The sequence below is a fragment of the Equus przewalskii genome, chromosome 26, assembly GCF_037783145.1.
Source record: "Equus przewalskii isolate Varuska chromosome 26, EquPr2, whole genome shotgun sequence".
Taxonomy (NCBI): Eukaryota; Metazoa; Chordata; class Mammalia; order Perissodactyla; family Equidae; genus Equus; species Equus przewalskii.
The window spans coordinates 20,733,483-20,752,496 of record NC_091856.1 but is presented as its reverse complement, the minus strand read 5'-3'; the positions used below and the strand labels follow the sequence as shown (position 1 = coordinate 20,752,496).

The 19,014-nt window shown below is 44.3% G+C and overlaps 1 protein-coding gene across 6 annotated transcripts in view; it reads left to right on the top strand.

Moving 5' to 3' along the window:
- Positions 1-19,014, top strand: part of ASTN2 (astrotactin 2) — an 827,990-nt gene that overhangs the window by 799,770 nt on the left and 9,206 nt on the right. For all 6 annotated transcript variants that reach the window (XM_070596244.1, XM_070596246.1, XM_070596242.1 and 3 more), the window contains 2 exons: positions 11,826-11,926; positions 13,785-13,968. In XM_070596244.1, the coding sequence (XP_070452345.1) occupies positions 11,826-11,926; positions 13,785-13,968 (285 nt within the window). The remainder of the gene's footprint in view (positions 1-11,825; positions 11,927-13,784; positions 13,969-19,014) is intronic.

Sequence of the window (19,014 nt, the reverse complement as noted above, 5' to 3'; positions counted from 1 at the left end):
AGTGGGTTTTCCACAGATGCTCTTTACAGTTTAGAGAAGTTCCTTTCTGTTCATAGATTGCTGAATGGTTTTTGTCACGAAATGAGGTCTAGTTTTGTGAAAGCTTTTTCTGTGTCTGTTGAGATGATCATGTAATTTTTGTGTTTTATTCTATTAATGTGACGTGTTACATTGGTTGATTTTTATATGCTGAATCAATCTTGCTTTCATGGGATAAAACCCACTTAGTGATGTTGTATAATCCTTTTTATATATTACTGGATTTGGTTAGTATTTTGTTGTGTCTATATTTATAAGGGATATTAGGCTGTAGTTTTCCTTCCTTGTAGTGTCTTTGTCTGCTTTTGGTATCATAGTAGTACTGGCTTCAGACCATCGGTTGACAGTGTTCTCTCCTCTTCTTTTTTTTGGAAGAGTCTATAAAGGATTGGTGTTGACATTTGGTGAAATTCACCAGTGAAGACATCTGGTGACCCATTCTGTTATAGGAAAAGAAAGCATGGTTCATGGGGAAGGACTTCATCCATGTTCACAGTGTTGATCAAGAACAAAACCAAGGCACCCCAGGGTTCAGACCCAGATCAACCAGTAGCTCACTTTGTGCACTGTCTCTAATTGTCATTCTACTATTGAAAACAGGTATTGTTGTTGCTATGTAACTGATGAGGAAATTGAGGCTCAGAGACACAGTGTGACTTGCCTACACACCCAGTGGCTGAGCTGGAGCTCTAACCAAACCTTAGGAAAAACAATGGCCTTATTGCTTACAATACCCTCCAGCAGGATTGTCTTTGTTCAGGGGTTTGATTTTCAAGAAGCATTGTTCCCACTTTATCTCACTTGTACATCATGAATAAGCAAGACAAGCAAGATAACATTTACTGTACCAAGCACTGCTCTAGGTGTTATCCATGTTATTTCATTCTTCCAATAATCTTATGAGGCAGATATTGTTGACTCCATTTTCAAGATATGGAAACTGAGGCTGTCAGAGATGATAGGAACAGGAAATAGACACAGCCAGGATACAAATTCAGCCCTTCAGACTTCAGGTACAGGGCTTATTCCTTCCCACATGCATCCCTCTGTCTGTGGGAAAGCACAGCTTACATATGAGTTGGAGACTGAGCTCAACTTGAATAGATAAGAACCATCCTGCCTGTAGTGTTGCCTAATTTAATGTCCAAGGGTAAATCCAGCTAATGATCTCTGGCCTCCTCTCCTCTAGGCTTGGTTTTTGCAAAATGCAATCTCAAAAGACACCATGGAAGAAGAGAAAGACTTTAGGGTCAGATGTGGGAAGAGGAGCAATGCCAATGTTGAAAGCAGGCGGCAGGTGATGGTTTTCCTGTATTAAGCTCTTTTATCCTTGTCAAAAGTCCTCCTCAAGTCTAACTTTCTCTCAACTGTGACTCAAGACCTAGTTGGGATGGACAAACACCAAGTAATTCTATCGATTGGAAACAGTACTGGACTTTGAGTTAGGAGACCTATGCTGGGGCTTGGCTGAGCTACTATCTGCGCAGCCTTGGGATATTCAATTCAAATTTCCGTGGCTGTCTTGCCTCCTTGTAAAATGGATTTAAAAATACACACCACTTAAGTTGTAAATAGAACAGAAAACAACTGTTTAAAAGCTTTCAGCACTGTATGTGATACAGAATGGTGCTCAGGAAATGTGTATGGAATCTCTAAGGCACTTTCACCTCCATAATGACCCTTTGGTCCTCACAGCATCCCTATGGGGTTATCAATAGGTACTTGAGGCAAAATAGTCTGACCAGAGCCCAATAGCTGGTTAACAACAAGGTTAAACCTACAAATCATGTCCTCTCTCTCAATTCAACTTACTTCCAAGTTACACTTCTTGCAAAAAATTTTCTTCTTTACCCTAAAACAGCCTATTAAAAGATGAGCATCCTCCAACTAAGAACTGCGGTCAGTCTAACTATGTGTTATCATGTAGTTCACTCCCTAAACAAAGAGAACAGGGAAAAGAGGGGAGACAGGAAGGGGAAGGGACAGAGAAAAAGGAGAAAAGGAAGGAGGAGGACAAGACCTGCTGCTGCAGCCAAGTCAAGTGCCAACCTGAATGTTTCTTTCCAGAGCGGTCAGGTTATACTTGATGGGTGAATGAATGAGCTCGGACAGACCATTTGCACAGTATTTATATATTAAAATCCCTTGGCATGTTCACTGCTCTAAGGATTTCTGGGTGGGAGGGTAAGGAAATCACCATTTTGTTTTTGCAGGAGAATGAGATTCTTGTAAGTGGTTGACATTCCCCACATGTTACAGCTGACAGAGGGTTCAGGTGGCCCTTGAAGGCATATCCAAGGCTTAGTCCACTCTTCTAAAAACGGAAGAAGGGACACATCTGAAGCAAACGTAAAGCCAAGAATAAATTTTTATTGAAGTACCTGTAGCACTGCATCTCATTTCTTGTTCACTTGACCGTCTCCCTGCTCATCTGTGAGCTCCTTGAAAGCAGGGACCACACTCTTCTTCTCCATGATTGTTTCTCCTCTGCTTAGCAGAGTGTCAGGCACCTAGCAGGTGTTGCACCAATGGCAGGCACACACAGAGTAGAGCTGCTGTGGTAATCACTCATTCTTCAGTTGGGTACTGGAGTTGTACTCCACACGCATTATTTGTCAATAGATTTATATTTATTTAATTTTAAATGTCAATACTACGATCATTCATTTCTGAGTTCTGGTGTTGTTGGCACTATGAATTTTAGGGTAATGCTCACATCCCAGTGAATTTGGGGGGTCTTGGCAGGCAGAGCGGTGGAAGTCTAGCACTGATTCTAGATTCTTATTGCCTTGGCCTGAGCTTAGCACCAGCGTTGGTTTCCAGACTTGGCCTTCCCCCAGAGCTCTCTCTGCTGGCTCCCCACTCCTCTGATTCTTTACCTGTTAGCTCATGCAGCTGGAGGGGTTGAAGGGAGTGCAAATGAGGGGAACTGATGTTTAGAGTCCAACCACAGACTGCCTCACCTTTGTCCCAGGCAGGGCCTCCCAATCACGCCTCAGACTGGGTTGTTTTGAAAGTAGAAACCAGGACTGGAGTCCTTAATATCATGACGGTCTCTCTGTGCTGGGCAATGGAATTAAATATTTATGTTGGCAGAAAGCATGAGTTGTCAGCCTGAGGGAGATAAGGTTGGTTTTTGATGCTGGGGAATAGGTGGGCTGCATGTAGAACAGAACAGGGATCCATAGCAGCCCTTGGCTGCTCACTCTCAAGTCTCACTTTGATACTCCTGGACTAAAGGAGAACAGAGGTATTTTGCTGGAGGCCAGCACCCAGCTGGGGGAAACTTTGGACATCTGAATTCTGGCAGCCAGTCCATGCTTCTTGCCCAGTGCCCTCATTTCACAGGCTGGGAAGCTGAGAGCAGAGTATGGTGGAACTGGCCCACTCATTCAGTGTCTGAACCCAAACTGGAGTCTAGATCTTCATCAGGCAGTTATCAGCTGAGGTCAGAAGAGCTGTGTGACCTTGGACAAGTCACCTGAATTCACTGAGCCTATCTGTAAAACGAGAATGATTTCTAATCCTGGGATCAAATGAAATAATGTAAGCAAACAATTTTAAGAACTGTCAAAGCTCCAGATCAAGGGTGAGCAAACTTTTCTCTAGAGGTCCAGATAATAAATATTTTAGGCTTTGGAGGCCATGTGGTCTCTGCTGCGATTATTCAGCTCTCCGTGTAGTGTGAAAGCATGCACAGAAAATACATTTTAAGAAAATCAATATGGCTGTGTTCCATTAAAACTTTATTTACAAAAACAAGCAGCAGACCAGATTTGGCCTGTGGGCTGTAGTTTACTGACCCTTGTTTTCGATGCTTGGAAGTTGTTATAGTTACTATTGATGACAACAAATGACTCCAAAATTTGTGGCTTAAAACAACCATTTGATGATACTAATGGAGTCTGTGAGTTGGGCATTCAGACAGGCCACAGAAGGTTGGGCTTTCTTTGCTCCATGAAGTCTGGGACCTCAGCTGGAAGGAGTCACAAGCTGAGGGTAACTCGACTGCCTGAGCCAAAATTACCTGAAGCCTCCTTTACTCATCCATCTGTAGTCTGAGCAGGGATGACCTGAACACCAGGACTGCTGACATGCCTGATGTAGACTTTCCATGTGTTCTGGCTTCTTCACACCGTGGTGGCCTCAAGGCAGTTGGATGTCTTGCAAGCAAGAATGTTTCAGAGCAAGGCAGAAGTTGTATAACCTTTTATGACCCAGACTCAAAAGTCACACAGCATCCCTTCTGCTGTTCTCTATAGTCAAAGCACTCATGAACTCACCAGCATTCAAGGTGAAGGAACATAGACTCCCTTGCCTCTCAATGAGAGCAATGTCTTGCCTCTCAATGAGAGCGATGTCAAAGAATTCAGAGGGCCTCATTTTAAAACTATCATAGAAGAGATTAATCATTTAAACACATACACATCGAATAATGGTGAATGCTTACTTAGCACTCATCATGTGCCAGGCACTGTTTTGAGTACTTTATTTCTCCATAATCCTTTTGAAGGAAGTAACATTATCATATTATCATCTGTACTTTACAAGACAAGAAACACTGAAGAACAGACAATAAGCACTGAAGAACTGAGAGGGTAATTAACTTGCCCCAGGTCTTAAAGATAGTAGGTTATAGAACCAACATATGAACTCAGGTAGTCGGGCTCCAAAGTTTATTCTAACCATGGCACGCTCTGCTTCATTGTGATCATGAAAATGAGAATACTCTTTCTACTACTCAAGCAGAGCTGGATTAAGAACCCTAGTTTTTGGACTGCTAGGTGTCTAGCAAGTGTTCTTGTCAACAATCAATTACAAACATTATTGCACACCTACTCTGGGTCCAGGCTGTTCTGTACATTGTGGGTAGTCCAAGGGAAGAGGTATGATATTCAATTTTGTTCATAAGAAACTTAAACTGTAGGTACAGGGATTGAATTCTGATTTAATTCTCATAACCCCGTGAGATGGAACCTTTGTCCCCGTTTTACAGATAAGGAAAACAAGGCCCTAGGGTTAAGTTGCGACTTGCCCAGCAGCTGCTAGAATCTAGATTCAAACCCTGAACAGTCTGATAGGCAAGCCCATGCTCTTTGGCATAGACTCCAATGGAGAAAATTCTGGAATGGATAACACTTACTCTTTCAGAGGAAAAAATCTTCAGTCCCTAGAATATCAGATCGAGACTATCCCTCACAGGTCATCTTGGTTTAGTTCCCTCACCATGGAGACGGGAGACTGAGACCCAGAGAAGGGCAGGTAGTTCCCCTGGCCATCCAGCAGCTCAGACCCAGAGCTGGAGCTGGGATGGTGTTTCTCCCACCACGCTGACCACCACATTGTGTTGGGAATGGCAAGGAGGGGAGTGATGGTAGTTGGGGGCGGGGGAGAGGGGGTGCGGTGAACTAACGGGAAGTTGTTTGCCAAAGCTGTGTTGGGGAAAGGAGAATTTTATAAGACCAGGGCCTCTGGCCTGGAAACATCTGTTTCCCTTCAAATCAGCGAGGAGACTTTTGCCTCCCCACAATGCCTAAATCATGCGGCGGCTGGGGAAGAGCAGGCGTTGGCCTGGAGACTTCAAACGCATTCTACCGTACTCCTGGGGACCTGGTCCTGTCGTGGGCCTCTGCGGCTCTGTCCCTGCTCTTACCCGCTGTCAGATCTGTGAGAAGCTCTCATCGCCAATTAACTTCTCGGTTTCATTCTCTCACCCCTGCTGCAAGGGGGTTGGATGGGACCAACACCAGCTTCCTCTTCACCCAGCCTCTGATCTCCACTAGGACAACTTACTCTGAGTAGGGGGAAGTCAGAGCCTTGGGCACTGACATAATAATAACACTGTTGTTAATAATACCCACAGCTCTCTCTCACTGAGTGCTAGTACATGCCAGGCATAGTGGTGAGCGCTTCCATACCACATCTCATTTTATTCTAACAGCTACCATATACAGTCCATTTTAATGTTATGATTCCTGTTTACCTTACATAGCCAATAAAAGAGGGGTCAGAATTTAAAACCAGTTTTTCTGATTCCAAAGTCATGCTTTTAGCCATACTGTTATTCCAGCTCCTTTAATGATTTCTCAATCTAATCACCTTTCATTCATTTTACAAATGGGGAAACTGATTTCCAGACAAGGGTACTATATCTCATGATTGAGTCATTCATTCAGTCTGTCATTTATTCTGGAAAGTGTTTGCTGAGCACCAAATGATTTAGGTGTCTGAGCACCAGAAGTAGGTAGATAGAGATGGTCAGAGCTGTATTCCAGTCCTGAAGACACTCACATACCCATGGGGACCAAAGAGAAGTGTACAGGCACTGACTTAGTCATGCAACATATGCTGTGACAGGGTACCATGTAGGGAGAAAAGATTCTCGGAGATAAGGTTTGATTGATGCTCCAAGGACAAGGTGGAGAGGATCAAGCGGAGAAGTAGAAAGGTGACCCAGACAGAGGGTGCAGCATGTGTAAAGGCAAAGAGGTGGAATCCATGTCCTGGGACCATTGGCAGTTGGATATGGTTCTACTGTGAAACAGAGGAGGAAACAAAGATTGGTAAACAAGGTTGGATCTGTGGCCAGGGTTTATTTGAGATTCAATGATAGAGTCCTGTTAAATGAAGAACATCAAGGAGCCACATTGGTAGAGTTTCGACTTTGTCCTGAGGACGCTGAAGAAACATTGAAAAATGCTTTGCATTTGAGTCATCAATCCGAAGGCACTTTCCCACACATTAAAATCCCAGTACACTGAGACCATATTGCTTGGATGCTAGGCATCCAAGATCTCACAGACCCCAGTCTGTGGCAAAGCTGGGATGCAAACTCAGGTTTGCAGCCACCTTGGCCAGTGTTCCTTCCCCTGAAGCAAGGTCAGAGGAAGGAATAGCAAGACTTTGAGCCTGGAGCTCCAGGTTCCTAAACTGCTCATCCCATTTCATCCTCGGAGCTACCTCTTTTATCATAAAAGTATCCCATAGGCGCGGTTGGACCTATGTCAGCCAGGTATACAAGAAGCAGGGTAGTGTACAGAGGAACACTGGAGGAGAAGTCGGAAAAGCCAGTGTCTTTTCTCTCAACTTATTGGCAGTGAGTCCTTGTTTCTTTTCTCTCTGGGCCTTGGTTTCCCCACCTGTAAAATGAGGATGTGGAGTCTGGTGATGGATCAGGAGTTCTGATTCAAATTATCGGTCTATCTCAGCCTGCCTCAGTGGGCAAAGAGAGGATGAGAGAACTGAGCAGAAGGTAGTTGGCACCCTTCTTGATCCCCTGAGAAACACAGAGGTCTGACTGTACTCTCTCTCAATCCCTCCCTCTTCCCCCTTTCCGCTCTGCTCTATGGGTGTACCTTTGTCTGTTTCTCAGTCTCTCTCTGTCTCTGCATCTCTCAGTCTCTGTCTCTCTCCTCCTTCACCACATCAGGGGTTGCCACTTTTGTTCCCTCACAAAGAGCCCTGTAGGCCCTGCCTGCTCCCCTAACAGCTTTCAGATGTGTTTCTGGAACAGTTCTACAATTACAGCTGAGACAGGCAGAAAGTGCATGCCCTTGTGACTTTTGACCCAGGCCTGTGAAGTTGACATCTTCCTTTTTCTCCACCCCTCAGCCCCCACTGGCAGGGTGGCCTGAGGCCTCCTCCATCTTGAGAGCTCCACTGACACATTTGGTTACTCTAATAACACAAATAGAAGCTACCTTTTAGGGAGGAAAGATTGAACCAGGCCTGTTACAATTATTATATCATTGGGTGTTGATCCATAACTTGTGAGTTATAGATAACTTCCCCCTATTTTACAGATACAAAGACTGAGGCTTAGAAAAGATGTGGTGGCTTCCCTAAGAATGCTCAGCCAGCAGTTGGAGAAAGCAAGGATTCTACCCAGCTTTTATAACTTGAAAAGTTAAGACTACTTCTTGCCCAGCATACCATTATGCATGCTGCTTGGCTAAGCAGAGAGGTGTCCCTGGACCCTCTTGGTGAAGGAAATGTCTTGCAGAAGCGCCATGGAAACATAAGTGGCCAATGGGAAAGCAGTGTTAAAAAATTTTCCAATTGCTCCTGTTTTGAGGCTCATTCACATATTCCATTCACTACAGCCTTCCGTGTCTCCGTCAGTTGAAATGCAGCTCCTTCTCTTCTACTCCACAAAAGCATTTTTAAAATGTGCACTGTTGCACAAATAAGTGCCCTTTATGTGGTCTTTATAAAAATCTGCAACTTGCAAGCCACTTCTCATCCATCACTTCGTGTAATCCTTGAGACAGCCATGTGCTGTTTCTACAATTATCCCCATATTGTTGATGCAGAAACTGAAATTGAAAAATGAGATGTGACATGCTCAAGTTCATTCATTTACTCAAATATTTATACCTCATACTGTCTTAAATGCCAGGGATGTAGCTGAACCCAAGCTGAAATGTCCACCCTCTGGGGGTTGCAGGCTAGGGTTTGGATCTTGTCTCTGCCACTTTCTAGATGGGTTGTTGTGTGAATAGTAAGTGCTTACACAATGTTACCCAATACTGTATTTACCTCCCCAGCTTGCCACTTGCTTACTCTCACATCTTGGAGTTTCTTTGTGATCTTGTTCCCAACCCTTCCGCACAACTTCCCAATCATAACTCACTCTGTATAGCACTTACGCTTCACTTCCATCCACAGTGACCTGTGAGTTGGGCAGCAATCTCCCTATCAGAGATGCCAGATGAAAAAAAAGAGGCGAAATAAGCTCAGAGGGGTGAAGTGACTTGCCTGAGGTCACAGAGCAAAGGAATAGAACTGGAATGTGAGCACAAGCCTGGCCATCTCCAAGACCAGGCTCCTTCCTCTGTCACCCACTGCTTCCCTGGACCGAGATAGTAATGGATATAGTAAGCACTAGAATTGAGCTCCACTCACAGTACTGAGGTATGATAGCAGGAGAGAGAGAATGCCCATGTTCCAATGCTTTTGTTCTCATACCATAGGCACAAGCCAAAAGCCTCAGGAAGCTGATAAATAGATTGGCTTCTGTCTGAAAATAGGGCCCCAAAACCCCATATTTGTCCCCTTAAGACACAGATATTAGGTGCAGGCCCACACTTCCTTACTCTTACCAGCACTCTAGCCCAGCTGATGAAACATAAAAGGTGGAATTAGACTTGACAATATAAGATAGTACTACAGTGTGGTTAAGAACATAATCTTTGGGTTCAGGCAGACCTAAATTCTGGTCCTCTGTTGCTACTTACTTAATATGTAATAATAGGTCAATTACTTGACCTTTTTGGAATTGATGCCCTAATCAGTAAAATGCAAACAATCATAGTACCCAACTCATGTAGGATGAAGATTAATGGAATAATGCAAGTACAAGACCCAGCAACCTAGTGAGCACTCGTTAGATGATGGCCATGCCTATCATTACACCCAGGCAGTGTGCTGGGTTCCCTGCACTTGAACAATTCTGCAAGGGGGAGTGCATTTCTCCCATTTCACATCTGGGAAGACTGATAATCAACCAGCCCAAGGTCATACAGCTACTGAGCACCAGAGCCAACATTTGAATGGAAGCCTGTTGGGTTTCGAGGCTCCTTCTGCTTCCCCACATCATTGCCACTATGGCTCTGGGTGACCTAACCCCTGCTTGACCCCTGACCTGGGCCTCTTTTGCAGCAAGCCAGCAGGAGAGCTCAGTGCTGACATTCCTGTAGTGCTAAGAGGCATCTCCATGGGTCTGTCTTGGGCTTAGTGGCAGTGTCCCATAGCAGCAAAGAATGTGAAGCATATACGGTTATGGGGCTCACTGCCAGCCTGGCTTGTGGCATCGTAGACACAGGCCTGGTATGACCGATCGATGAATTCCTTTGTGCACTGAGAATACCAACTTCCTATTCCTCGTTACTCCAATTGGGGGAGAAGAGGCAGGATGGTGCTAATGCTCTATCTTAGTTACAATGAAACGCAGAATCAATATCAAGGAATAAGCTAGAAACACATTCTTGGGATGGCATGAGTACCTTTCCCAGTTCCTTAAAAGATAAACTGAGTTATTTTTAAGAAGGAGATTTCACACAGGTAGGGACACAAATAATATTTTCTCCAGAAAGACACTGCCTTCTGCATACTGTGACCCTTGTACCAAGGAGTTGATTCGTGGTACCTTTTATAAAAACAACCTTTCAGGGATCAGGTCATGAGGTATCAAGGCTGAGAAGGCCTGTTTTATAGCTTTCTTCTAGGATTGTTTAGGGAAATTAATATTGATAATGCAGGTAAAACTCGTAGGTCAGTGCTTGACACATATTAAGGTCTTAGCACATCTAAGTTAATTTGCACAACAAATTCAGATTCATTAAGTGTCTAATGTGTGCAGTCCATCAGGGCTCGCCATTCTGCAACTTGGCAATCATAGGGTTATACCCATTTTACAACATGAGGTAAGTTGAGGTATTGGGGAAGGAAGAAAGGAAATAGGGCCTCTGGAGTCACAGTCTCTTCTTCTTGACCTGTGGAACCGTCTTCCCACTCCACAGCGTGGCCTCTACTCTTGAAGTCTGGTGAAAGAGGATGGGATGCCAAAGATAGGACACTCAGATGCTCAACTCTTATTCATGCAGCTCCTGTCCTTCAAAGCTCTCCTCCTCTTGAAAGTCTTCTCTACTCACTCCTTGGACTTTGTTTAAACCACAGAACCCAGAGATCTGGAGGTATGAAGGGTCAGACAACCTCCTCGAGATAGGCCAGAGGACAGTGGCTGCTCCAGAAAGAATTCTGTGCCTTGAATTGGGCCTGAATCCACCAGGTCTGTGGTTTACCAATGCTCCCCTTCAAAAGCCACACAAGCTGTCTATACCCTCCAGTACACCATAGAGCTTCAGGTGACAACACAGAAAGGTGGAGACATGCCTCTACCTGGAATATCTCCCAGCCTCCCTATCATGGCCCACAAGGTCCCCACTGATCTTCACCCTCATCTTACTTTACTACAATCGCACCAGCTGTCTCTTCCTCCAACAGTCTGGGATCTTTCCTCAGTGCCTTTGCACTTACTGCTGTCCCTGCCTCAAATGCTCTTCCCCCAGGTCTTCCTTTCATATGCCGGTTCCTTCCCATTATTCAGGTCTCAGCTCAAACCTTCTCTCCAGGAAGACCTTCATGGACAAACTTGTCTACAGCATGTACATCCCCCCTCCACCTTAGTCTTTTTCATGTTATCCTGTTGTCTTCTCTCTCACATTTACCATGGTCTAATTTTTTGTTTACTTTTGGATTAGCTTTATGCAAGCAGGGACCTTGACTCTCTTGTTGCTCACCTTATAACCTTAACACTGAAAATAATTCCTAGCACATAGTTGATGCTCAAAAAGTATTTATTAAATAAATGAATGAAAGAATATATAAATGAGTATATCTAGCCATACAAGATAGCATCAGGGTTCAATTCTCAAGCCCTGGACTCAGACTCCTCTCTCCAAGTGACTGTGAGACCATGGAAAGACACATAGTCCAAGTCTCCGTTTCCTCCTTGGTGAAATGCAGGTGGTAAGAGTCCCTGCCTTCTAGGTTTGCTTACTTGTAAATTAAGAAATAAAGTGCATAGTGCCCAGCAGGCAGTTGGTGCTCAATAAATGCTTTATAATTATCTTTATTTTTCTTCCAAGTCATTTCTCCTGTAGCCCAAGCATCCTGGAGTTCTTTTGACCACTGCTCCTGTGCTATGATTTGGTGTTCCTCCTTGCAACTTCCAGGACCTTCTCTGAAGTCACAGCCTGGTCCTCTGTTTTCTTGCCCTGCTATAGGTTCACTCTGTATGCTGTGGATACACGAGGGAGGCACTCAGAGCTCAGCACAGTGACCCTAAGGACAGCCTGTCCACTGGTGGATGACAACAAGGCAGAAGGTAGGCGACCCATTTCTTCACTTCCCAGGTAACTTCCATATTTCCTCTCCCTAAGTTCTGTACCCAGCAGTAACTAACCACCACCCCTTTCCTGCACCACATGAATATTGGTACAGGGAGAAGAAAGTGATGGAACTAAGGGAGCAGGAAGAACATGATGCTAAATTAATCAAAGCCATGGGGCAAATTGAGATTGACCAGCAATATCTTTGCCAGTGGAAAGACTTGCTTCTCTTTTGTAGAGTTTGTCTGTGTTCTGAGTTCGAGGCAAGGAATAGTACAGAGTCAGAGCCCCATCACTGTATCCTCCCCCTTAGCCTGTGCTTCTTAGAGACCAATCACTTTCTTCCACTTCAGTCTGTGCTACAGCTGGCAAATCAGTGGCACCGAGAATACCCCTTCACCTTTCTACACCTGTGGCAGACATCATTAGCTGATAACAGCATGCTTTCCCATCTAGCCCCGGGGTGGCCTCAGAATCCTGAGCATAGAGCCATAGGCAGTGACTGTCAGGCATAGTTAGCACACAAGATTAAACCTTTTTTGCTGCTCCTGGTCCATGAAGTTGTCAACATCAGGTAAAACACCTGAAAAAAATAGAACCAATCAATCAGATCCGTCTTACACTTAGTTCTTGGGCAATGTGTAGGTGCAATTTCTACATCAGGACTGGCAGAAATGTGATGGTAGCTCACGAGTCCTGCTGATTCACTTAAGTTAAGCAAATATTTTCTAAGAGCCCTGATACAAGCAATGGAGGAGACATATGGTCTCCACCTTTTAGGAGTCCCCATTTCAGAGGGAGAGAGAGAACTTTCTACAAAGGGCTCAATAATAAGCTGGATAATAAATGTTTTGTCTGCTAGTAGACGAGAGGAGATGGTGAACTATTGAATCTCAAAGGCAAGGGGGATTTGAGATATTTTCCTGATGATGTATTACTATTATTTTAAAATATCACCTGCAGATGGTTAAAAAAAATAAAAATAAGAAAAGAAAATAGTGCAAAGTAAATGTTTCTCCCATCCTAAACCCAAGTCCCCCAGATTCTCCTAGAAGCAACCATTGTTAGCAGACTTGAGGACATAACATGAATGTTTATCAGAGTCTTCAAAGATGAAAGAATGTGCCTCCTAGTCAAGAGAGCAGCCCATGATGAATTTAAATTACACCAATTAGTAGGAATAACTGAAGGAGTAGAAATTGCCATGAATGGCAAGCAAAAGAGCCTGGATTTTCTTTGAAAGATTTTTGAACAGAGACCTGTTAGACCTGATCACAGAAATGTGTTGGAAACATTAAGGAGATAGAAGTAGACTGTTGAGATGAGCCCAAGACAGTTTTTAAACCTCTGCACTTTTTTTGAATTTTCTGTTAAATCATGGGCACAAAACTTATGTTAATAAACTTAAAATTATGAGCACAAACTTTGTGCCTGGCCCTGTGCTGAACGCTATTTTGTTGTTGTTAGTCTCGATCGAGTCGATTCCGACTGGTAGTGACCCTATGCACAGCAGAGTGGAACCCTGCTCGACTTTTTTGTGCCATCCTCTCACCTTCCAGTGCTGCATCAGACAATGCTCCATTGCTATTCACAGGCTGAGGGCTTTACATCCACTTTTTGATTTAGTCTTCCCAATGCACCTCCAGAGTAGACATTGTTATCTCCAGTTGCCAGAGAGGAAAACTGAACCCAGCAAGTCAATGACATATTCAGAACGGAATTAAGGTTTGTCTGCCCCCAAAGACCATGCAAGTGAACTCCTGCAAGAATATGCTTTCCTTGTTGTGAGGCATGTTTCCATCCTCACTTTTTCTAGCTGTCCAGTGATCTGTGCCTGCCCTTCTTCCCCTTCAGAGATAGCTGACAAGATCTACAATCTGTACAATGGGTACACAAGTGGAAAAGAGCAACAGACTGCCTACAACACGCTGATGGAGGTCTCAGCCTCGATGCTGTTCCGAGTCCAGCACCACTACAATTCTCACTATGAGAAGTTCGGCGACTTTGTCTGGAGGAGTGAAGATGAACTGGGGCCCAGGTATGGGTGTATGAGTATCAGTGGTATGGTAAATTCCTCCCGCTCCCATTCGACTTCACTGAACCCTTTGTTCCATAGGCTGAGAATGGGCTTTACCAAATAAGTAAGGGTGGTGGTCACCTTAGTTATGTCAGGGCTAGAGATGGGAAATGGACAGGGACAGGAACAGTGAGAGAATCTTGGAATTGTAGCCTCTTGGACTCCTGGAATGTCAGGTAAGAGAGAGACATCGGCACTTTTTCAAGCAATGACTCCCCTGGACAACCTTCTACCTTCAGTTTTAGAGATGGGAAACTTAGACTCCTTGAGGGAATGTGTCCCAACAAGATCATAGAACAGCATAGTGGCAGGGCCATGGCCCCTAGTCTAGGGCCTCCCTACTCTTCCATAAGAAGTCAGAGTTTTTCTAGAGTAAAGTCTGTGAGTGACCATAGCAAAATACATTCATAAATTCAACCTGTATTCAGGCATAATTTTTGTCACCAGTTGTGACTATGCCAACCACTGTGCTCGGTGCTATGGAGGATTCAAACATAACGAAGACGCAGTCGCTGTCTTCTGAAGCTTCATAAAGCAGGATGTGAAATGCTGACTACCTTTCATACCTTCCGCCTAATGACATTCATTCCTCCATTCATTTGTTCAGCACAAACTTAGCACCTTTTCTACTTGGTTGCTTGTCCACCACGCAATAGTAAAAAGGTAGAAGCAGTCCCTACCTACACATAGCTTACCACTGCAGGTAACTAAACAAACAATTGCAAGGAATAGGAATAATAAATGTCCTGATGGCAGAAGAATAGGGCCATTTGGGGAGGCAAGGCATAGACGCTTGGTTTAGGTGACCCAGTGAAGGCTTCGCAAGGGCTGAGACTCTGAGCCCTAAAGGGTGACTAAGGGTCAGGCCAGTGGAGGGAGAGGAGGATTGGAGGGTTTTGGGCAGAGGCAGTAGCCTGGGAAACTCTCAAAGGAGATAATGTTACATTAGAGCAGAGTTTTGCTCTCAAATTTTGCTCATTTGCATACCACCTTTACGATTTTTGCCATGTCATCCGACCATATGAACTATATTTATTTGATGTTTCTTTCTTAGATTCACTTCTTTTTGTTTTTTGCCTCCCCAAAGCCCTAGGACATAGTTGTGTATTCTACTTGTAAGTCCTTCTAGTCCTTCTTTATGAGCCACCACCACCACATGCCTGCCAATGAGCGGTGTGGTTCTGCCCCTGGGAACCAAACCCGGGGCCACCAAAGTGGAGTGCACAGAACTTTAACCACTAGGTCATCAGGGCTGGTTCTCTTAGATTCACTTCTTGCTGAAAATATATTTGAAAAGAAAACAGTGCATCATTTTGCAAAGGGAAAACTGGGACCATCTACCCTTCATAGAAAATTAAACCTAAACATTCAATACAATAAAAGAAAAAAACCCAAACAAACAGAAAACAATGTTGTTCAATCCTAGCAGAGCCTGAGACTCTCCCTTTAGAAGAGAAGATTAGCAAGAGTTAGAGAAGTATTAAAGACACAGCCCCAAACCAAAACTTTCTTTTTTAAAGTTATCTGGGTCAGGGGAAGAGAATGGAAAAGGGACTCTAACTCCCTTTCCCAATGTGATTTATTATTGTTTCATCTGGGTCTGTGATCATCTTGGGAACCACCTGAAATCCTGTTCCCTGACCCAGGGAAACTCCTTCCAGGCGCTGTGTGTGGAGGAACTGAAAGAATTTCCGTGTAGTTGGAGCAAAGTGTGTAACAGCAGGAGTGGTAAGAGATAAGGAGGGAGAGGTCAGCAGGGGCCAGTCTCAAATGCCCCTTAAGTAGGGTTAAAGAGTTTGGATTATCTCCCTAGGGTAATGGGAAGCTTTTCAAGTGTTTTTCACAGGGGGGTGATATCAGATCTTTAAGAGAGAAAGATCCCTGTGACTGCAGTTGGAAGCATGAACCAGAGGGGTCAAGACAAGAGGAAGGCAGTGAGGCCCTGGAGGCTGTTGTCATAGTATTTCAGGAGAGAGAATGTGGTCCCATAGGCCAGGGTGGTATCAGTGGCATTGGAGAGAATTGCATGACTTCCTGAAATTCTTAAAGGGCAGCCCTGTATGCTTTCAAAAGCTTTAAAATTACCCTGTAAACTGGGCAAAGTAGGGTATCCTCCCCATTTTATGGATGATAAGGAATTAGAGGCCCCATGCAGTTAAATGAGCTGCCCAGAGTTGCACAGAGGTTGGTATGGAGGCTGGTTCCACCCTGAGCTCTCACCCTGAGCCCTTACAACACTTGCAATAATCCTCCAGGAATTTGAGGCCCTCAAGAGAAGAGCTGAGAGCTTGGTCAAGGGATAAAAGGGATCTTTCCCTGGCGCAGGCCTTATCTGTTCCGTTGAGTCCTGGACTGTAACTCTCCCTTTCACATGAAAGGAAGGTTCTTTAGATAAAAGCTCAAAGAGGGCAGACAGGCAGGCAGAAGCACAGAGCCCCAGATGAAAGCTACTGTGTGAGTCATCCGGGCTGCCATCTTGCCCGTGGACAGGGAAAGGCATCCCACTTTATTGGGCTTTCCCACAGGGCTCAGAGAGTTTGAGTGGAAGCTAAAGCAGAGCTCCACTCCTGACTTTGTGTTTACAACCTTCTGAGATCCTTTATGACCCTCTAGGACATAAATCTTCTGGAAAGGCTGCCTGGCCGCCCACAGAGGCAGGACAACCCACTCGGTAATGGACTGTGATAACCCACTAACCTCCAGCCAACTCCCACTTTTGTTACCCAGCTTCCTCCTTCTTTGGTCTTTCTAGTCTCCGGAGGGGATCCGAGATTCCTCCAACATCCCACACTGGCTTGTTAGCAGGAATCAAGACATCTGCATCCTAATCTATCCTAGTACAGATAATAAACTTACTGTGCAACCTTGAGCTCTAGACTTCTTTGGCCCTCAGTCTCTTCATCTCTAAAATGATCAGAAGGAGCTATTATTGTGATATTCTTTCTTTTTAGCAGTGGTAAATTTTTTTCCTAAGCAAATCTTACACAGAACTCCAGGTCTTAAGTAGAATGCCACCTCCTCTGAAATGTCCACTTATTAACTCTATCATACCCTCATGTTTTAATTTTCTGTATCTTGCCTACTAGTTTTAGTGTCTTATATCGCTTATGTGTTTACTTATGTGTCATCTCTGTCTCCCACTACAAGGTCAGCTTATGTATAATTAGTGATACTTTGTGTCCTATTCACTCTTATAAGTAGGTGCTAAATAATTACTTGTTGAATAATTGGATAACGGGATGAGTGAATGTGTGGATCAGATGATTACAAAGTTGTTCTGGTAGAAACTAGAGTGCGTGGCCTGGAGTCTCACCTGCTGGGTATCCCTTTCAAATCCCCCCTGATCCCAAGGGTCTTTTAGGTCTCTCTGAGCTATCAAGGATCTACAGATCACAGCTGGAAACAGTTGAATTCTATGAACTCTGAGGTCTATCTAGCCAAAAAATTACATTCTAAAAAGTGTATTATCCTTGCAAATATTCAGAGACTTGTGGAGACCTCATTTCATTAATTTATTGATTCATTGATTCATTTAATGTGCTTACAATGTGCCAAGCTCTGTGCTGTGAGCTGGAAATATATGAGTGAAGAAGACAGATCCTGCCTTCACAAGGAGCAGCATCTTGTGAGGAAAAGACTGGTCAACAGGCAGTTGCAGTGAAACATCTCAAGAAGCATACTAGAAAAAGGAGAATGGGAAGTGTGTCTTAGAGCAGTGCTTCTCAAATTTTAACGTGCTTGAAAATCACCTGGGAGCCTTGTTAAAATTCAAATTGACTGAGGAGTCTGGGATGGGCCTGAGATTCTGCATTTCTAATGAGCTTTCAGATGATGCCAATGTTGCTAGTCCCTAAAGCACACCGTGAGTAACAAGGTTCTGGATGTGGATAGCTGCTGCAGCTAATCTAGACCTGGAGCTCAAGGAAGAATCGCTAGAGAAGAAAGTGAAGTGTATGCTTAGAATTAAAGGATGAACAGGAGTCCTCCAAGTGGAAGGGGGAGAATGTTCTCATCAGAAGGAACAGGCAAGGCAAAGACAAGCCAGGGTGAAATAAGAGAATATACTTCAGTCAAGGAGTATAAATAACGCTGATGCAGAGAGTTCAAGGTGAGAAGGAAACAGAAAAAACAAGGCTGGAGATTTCAGCCGAGGTCAGATCCTGATGGCTCTTGTGAGCCCTGTTCAGAAGTTTGTTCTTTCTCTCAAAAGCCAGGTAAAGATTTTAAAGAGAGGAGCAACTTGGGTAAATGTGCCATGGCTCTCAAGAGTTAGCAAGTGTCCAAAACATCAAAATGTAAAGGAGAGAGAGTAAGAAACTGCCCTGGAGCCAGAAGCCTTGGGTTCGTGTCCTAGCTTTGCCACCCACTTGCTGTGTGACCTTGGACAAATTCCATCCCTATTCTGAGCCTCATTTGTAACCTCAAAGGACTGAACTCCAAAGTCCCTTCCAGCTGGGAAACCAAGGAACCAGCAAATCCTGAAGGCCATAGAGGCCACAGAACAAGCACACTATGAGTGTCCTTTCGCCTCCAGCCTAGCACATCCTGTTTCTCAGGGACCTAGGGTGGCTAGGGTGATAAGAGTTCTTCCCAGGAGCATCTTGAGGGCTAATATCATGGGATGAGCTCTATTAGGATTCTCTTTGGCCTGTAATCACCAAATTCCAAAATATGTATATGTATATTCAGGCAGGGATCTGTGGTCATACACCCCCATAAAATTTAGTGACAAAAGGGTGTCTCTTACCCCTGCCTAATAAATCTATCAAGCCAGTGTCCTCCAGAGCCTAGTTCCCATGGCAACCACAGGTTACTGCAAACAGCTGCTCAGAGAAGACCCGCTGACACCCAGCTGCCCTAGCCATACGGTTTCTATTAGGAGACTTGAAAAATTGAGCTCATAGGTGGCCAGGGACCAGAATTTGCTCCAGTCAGAACACCCTTGACCACTCTTGGGCTTCTCAATCCTCTCAGTTATGTTTGGCTAAAATGATAGAGTAGGGAGAA